Source organism: Danio rerio, chromosome 22 (genome assembly GCF_049306965.1).
Source record: "Danio rerio strain Tuebingen ecotype United States chromosome 22, GRCz12tu, whole genome shotgun sequence".
Classification (NCBI taxonomy): domain Eukaryota; kingdom Metazoa; phylum Chordata; class Actinopteri; order Cypriniformes; family Danionidae; genus Danio; species Danio rerio.
In genome coordinates this window covers 1,145,178-1,151,177 of record NC_133197.1, presented here as the reverse complement: position 1 = coordinate 1,151,177, position 6,000 = coordinate 1,145,178, and the positions used below count along the sequence as shown (strand labels likewise).

General features: G+C 37.1%; 1 protein-coding gene across 1 annotated transcript in view; it reads left to right on the top strand.

Annotated features, from left to right (window-relative positions):
• Positions 1-6,000, top strand: part of lamb3 (laminin subunit beta 3) — a 30,963-nt gene continuing 24,963 nt past the window's right edge. Inside the window, exons 1-2 of the mRNA XM_073936854.1 lie at positions 1-153; positions 4,218-4,372. Coding sequence (XP_073792955.1) covers positions 123-153; positions 4,218-4,372 — 186 coding nt within the window. The 5' untranslated portion in view covers positions 1-122. The remainder of the gene's footprint in view (positions 154-4,217; positions 4,373-6,000) is intronic.

Here is a 6,000-nt window from a genome sequence, read left to right as displayed (position 1 = left end):
ACACAGATCTACATCATCCACACGCTAGCTCCTCAGTTCAGCGTATTACATTAAAGCTAATCGTGATTTAATCTCTCCTTCAGTTCAGTTCCTTTATTGGCTCAGATCTGACTGGTTTCTGGATGAAGACGTGGATTTTACTTTCACTGGCAGGTTTGTGTTCACAGTTTTTCTTTTGTACAGCTTTTGTAATTCAGAGCTCAGCATATGTAGCGTCATGAAAGTCCTTACTGTACTTTACATTTGACTAACACTTTATGTAAAGTATGTACTTTATGTAATTTATCAAATCGACCATGTTCAACAGTCGTGTTCAAAGATTTTTAATCAAATTAGCTGAATTAAATTCTGCTGATATTCGAATGCGGTTTCTGAAATCTTGATCAAATGTGTGTTATTTGTCAGTGTTGTTGTACAAGATTAAAAGATTTATTTTTAAATCAAGAATTTGTCTTTGCTTCATTCTGTGTTTTGACAGCTGTACAGTAAAATAGTTGAAATAAAACCATAAACAAATTTTATTTCAAATATAGTTCAAGGATTTTCAAAAACCCATGTTTGCTTTTGAGCACTTTCCTGAGTTTCAGTTGCCTAAAAATCAGTTTTATTGCTTTAATTCAACAATACTTTTTATTTTTTACTATAATAAAGTGTTGCTTTTTGAGGTTATTCAAGAGTAAACTTGAGAATGTTTAGTGATTTATATGTATTTATGAATGTTTATGTAAACAGTAATGTTTGACAACAACAAAAAAGTCACAGTCACAGTCAACTCTGTCAATGTCAACTCTGCTATCGTCAATTCTGTTATTGTCAACTATGTTAGGTGACTGTTATCATCAATTCTGCTATTGTCAGCTCTATCATTGTCAACTCTGTTATCATCAACTCTGCTATTGTCAGCTCTATCATTGTCAACACTGTTATCATCAACTTTGTCAGTCGACTGTTATTGGCAACTCTCCTATCGAAAACTCTGCTATCGTCACCTCTGCTATCGTCAACTCTATCAGTCAACTGTTATCATCAACTTTGTCAGTCGACTGTTATCGTCAATTCTGTTATTGGCAACACTGTTATCGCCAACTATGTTATCATCAACTCTGTTATCATCAACTCTTATTGTCAACTCTGTTAGTTTCAACTCTGCTCTCGTCAACTGTCAGTTGACTGCTATCGTCAACTATTATCGTCAACTCTATTATCGTCAACTTTATTATCGTCAACTCTGCTATCGTCAAATTTGTTATCGTCAACTCTATTATCGTCAACTCTATTATCGTCAACTCTGCTGTCGTCAACTCTGTTATCGTCAACTTTGTTATCATCAACTCTGTTATTGTCAACTCTGCTATAGTCAACTCTGTTATCATCAACTGTCAGTTGACTGCTATCGTCAACTCTGTTAATATCAACTGTCAGTTGACTGCTATCGTCAACTCTGTTATCATCAACTCTGCTGTCGTCAACTCTGTTATCGTCAACTTTGTTATCATCAACTCTGTTATTGTCAACTATTATCGTCAACTCTGTTATTGTCAACTCTGCTATCGTGAACTTTGTTATCATCAACTCTGTTATCGTCAACTCTGTTAATGTCAACTCTGCTATAGTCAACTCTGTTATCATCAACTGTCAGTTGACTGCTATCGTCAACTCTGTTAATATCAACTGTCAGTTGACTGCTATCGTTAACTCTGTTATCATCAACTCTGCTATCGTCAACTCTGTTAATATCAACTGTCAGTTGACTGCTTTCGTCAACTCTGTTATCATCAACTCTGCTATCGTCAACTCTGTTATCGTCAACTTTGTTATCATCAACTCTGTTATCGTCAACTATTATCGTCAACTCTGTTATCATCAACTCTGTTATCGTCAACTCTGTTATCGTCAACTCTGCTATTGTCAACTCTGCTATCGTCAACTCTGCTATTGTCAACTCTGCTCTCGTCAACTCTGTTATAGTCAACTCTGTTATCATCAACTGCCAGTTGACTGCTATCATCAACTCTGTTATCGTCAACTTTGCTATCGTCAACCCTGTTATCATCAACTGTCAGTTGACTGCTATCATCATCTCTGTTATCGTCAACTCTGCTAATGTCAACTCTGCTCTCGTCAACTCTGTTATAGTCAACTCTGTTATCATCAACTGTCAGTTCACTGCTATCGTCAACTCTGTTAATATCAACTGTCAGTTGACTGCTATCATCATCTCTGTTATCGTCAACTTTGTTATTGTCAACTCTGCTATCGTCAACTCTGTTATCATCAACTCTGCTATCGTCAACTCTGTTAATATCAACTGTCAGTTGACTGCTATCGTCAACTCTGTTATCATCAACTCTGCTATCGTCAACTCTGTTAATATCAACTGTCAGTTGACTGCTTTCGTCAACTCTGTTATCATCAACTGTCAGTTCACTGCTATCGTCAACTCTGTTAATATCAACTGTCAGTTGACTGCTATCATCATCTCTGTTATCGTCAACTTTGTTATTGTCAACTCTGCTATCGTCAACTCTGTTATCATCAACTCTGCTATCGTCAACTCTGTTAATATCAACTGTCAGTTGACTGCTATCGTCAACTCTGTTATCATCAACTCTGCTATCGTCAACTCTGTTAATATCAACTGTCAGTTGACTGCTTTCGTCAACTCTGTTATCATCAACTCTGCTATCGTCAACTCTGTTATCGTCAACTTTGTTATCATCAACTCTGTTATCGTCAACTCTGCTGTCGTCAACTCTGCTGTCGTCAACTCTGTTATCGTGAACTTTGTTATCATCAACTCTGTTATCGTCAACTCTGTTATCGTCAACTCTGCTATTGTCAACTCTGCTCTCGTCAACTCTGTTATAGTCAACTCTGTTATCATCAACTGCCAGTTGACTGCTATCATCAACTCTGTTATCGTCAACTCTGCTATCGTCAACCCTGTTATCATCAACTGTCAGTTGACTGCTATCGTCAACTCTGTTATCGTCAAAGCTGTTTTCAACAACTTTCAGTTGACTGCTATCATCATCTCTGTTATCGTCAACTCTGCTATTGTCAACTCTGCTCTCGTCAACTCTGTTATAGTCAACTCTGTTATCATCAACTGTCAGTTCACTGCTATCGTCAACTCTGTTAATATCAACTGTCAGTTGACTGCTATCATCATCTCTGTTATCGTCAACTTTGTTATTGTCAACTCTGCTATCGTCAACTCTGTTATCATCAACTCTGCTATCGTCAACTCTGTTAATATCAACTGTCAGTTGACTGCTATCGTCAACTCTGTTATCATCAACTCTGCTATCGTCAACTCTGTTAATATCAACTGTCAGTTGACTGCTTTCGTCAACTCTGTTATCATCAACTCTGCTATCGTCAACTCTGTTATCGTCAACTTTGTTATCATCAACTCTGTTATCGTCAACTCTGCTGTCGTCAACTCTGTTATCGTGAACTTTGTTATCATCAACTCTGTTATCGTCAACTCTGTTATCGTCAACTCTGCTATTGTCAACTCTGCTCTCGTCAACTCTGTTATAGTCAACTCTGTTATCATCAACTGCCAGTTGACTGCTATCATCATCTCTGTTATCGTCAACTTTGTTATTGTCAACTCTGCTATCGTCAACTCTGTTATCGTCAACTCTGCTATCGTCAACTCTGTTATCATCAACTGCCAGTTGACTGCTATCATCATCTCTGTTATCGTCAACTTTGTTATTGTCAACTCTGCTATCGTCAACTCTGTTATCGTCAACTCTGCTATCGTCAACTCTGTTATCGTCAACTCTATTATCGTCAACTCTGTTATCATCAACTGTCAGTTGACTGCTATCATCATCTCTGTTATAGTCAACTCTGCTATCGTCAACTCTATTATTGTCAACTCTGTTATCGTCAAATCTGTTATCGTCAACTCTGCTATCGTCAACTCTGCTATCGTCAAATCTGTTATCGTCAACTCTGTTATCGTCAACTCTGTCACTGCCAACTCTCTGTTATTTTTGTTAACTTTGTTATTTTTTAAATAGTTTAAAATGCATTACAGTTCAAATGAAACAATTCTGCATTTTTCACATTAATAATAAATATAGTTTACAGCAAATGACACATTTGTAGTTTATAATTCCAGTTTAATAAAAAAATTAAAAATAAAAGAAAATGCTTGAAATGCACCTGCAGTCTGATTTACCTGTGCTGTTGTTCTCCAGCTCTGTCTGCCATGTGTTCGGCACAGCAGGACTGTCGGCGTGGAGCCTGTTACCCAGCAATGGATGATCTGCTGCTGGGTCGGGAGCAGAACCTGCGGGCGTCCTCCACATGCGGTCTGATGGGCTCTGAGGTGGTCTGTTCTCCACACGGACAGGTCAGACGCACCTACAACACAAGCACAGTCCATGTAGACACATGTACACTTGAGTTTAAAAGCAATATTGGGTTGGATTGATTTTTTTAAGCTTCCGTCTGTAGTTTGACATATAGACTCTAATGGTCAGAAGGGGGAGGTGAATTGTCTTTCTATTAATTTTGCTCTATACTCTTTACCTCTTTACCGCAAAATTTCCAAGAGAATTGGGAAAATAATTTTAAAAAATTTACTCCTTTCATGCAAATTAATCAGTTTTCCCTTAAATTCGTACTTTTCTCATTCATATTATCCCAAATTATTACATTAAATTAAAGAAAATACAATTCAATCATTATGACTTTGTATAGCTTGAGAGGGTTTTCGTGTCATTCCCTCATTTCTGGTTTTCATGGTTTGCTGGCAGCAGATGTTTGAGGCATAACGAACATGTTTATTCAGGTTATTGCTGATGTTTTGCAGTGGAATGAAGGAGAAGTGAAATATTCACACAGACGTACTGTTCTCTCTTCGAGACATGATGAAACAATAATTAAGCAAACCCAAATTCACCAGCCTGAGGCCACATAATTGCATAATTTACCTCTAAATGCTCCTTAGTGAAACAAACGTCCTACAGAAACCATCACAAATAGCTCAGTGGTTTCCTCTACAGACAAAAGCTGTGAAAATGCTACAATCCGTCAACTTTTAGCCAACAAAATCAGCACATTTTAATGGTTTCTAGTGTGTTTTTGAACATAACATTAAGATTTAGTGGTTTTAACATGAAACCCATATAAAAGAGAGCTTACAATAAAACCAAAATAATTCCCACATACTATAAAAATACTATAGTATTACTAACCATTCTATAATAAAGTACTTTTGGTAACAAATAAATCTAAAAAAAATAATAAAATAGTGACACAGTGGCTTAGTTTTTAGCACTGTCGCCTCATAGCAAGAAGGTTGCTGGTTTGAGTCCCGGCTGGGTCAGTTGGTGTTTCTGTGTGGAGTTTGCATGTTCTCCCTGTGTTGGTGTGGGTTTCCTCCTGGTGCTCTGGTTTCCCCCACAGTCCAAACACATGCGCTATAGGGCAATCGATCAACTAAATTGGCCGTAGTGTATGAGTGTTTGTGTGTGAATGAGTCTTTCCTAGTACTGGGTTGCAGCTGGAAGGGCATCTGCTGGGTAAAACATATGCTGGATAAGTTGGCGGTTCATTCCACTGTGGGTGACCCCAGATAAGTAAGAGACTAGGCCGAAGGAAAATGAATGAATGAATATTAGATAACTTAAATATATTTTTAACAATTCCTTGGATTTATTGTTATATGTTTATTTGATGTAGGTTAATTATTATTTCACTTCAAGAAACAAAGCGGTTTTATTATTAATGTTTTAGTTAACTGTTATCACCCTGGATGTTTTTCTTTGCTCTACTCTTTATCTCGCAAAACTGAAGTTTCAAGAAAATTGATAGTTTGGCGGTTCATTCCGCTGTGAAGACCCCTGATGAATAAAGGGACTAAGCCGAAGGAAATAAAATAAATAAAATAAATAAAGTGCTTGCCTTAAATCTACAGTTGCTATGGTAAAAGTAAGACAACAACTATAATAACAAATGACCCAATACAGTAGTTTT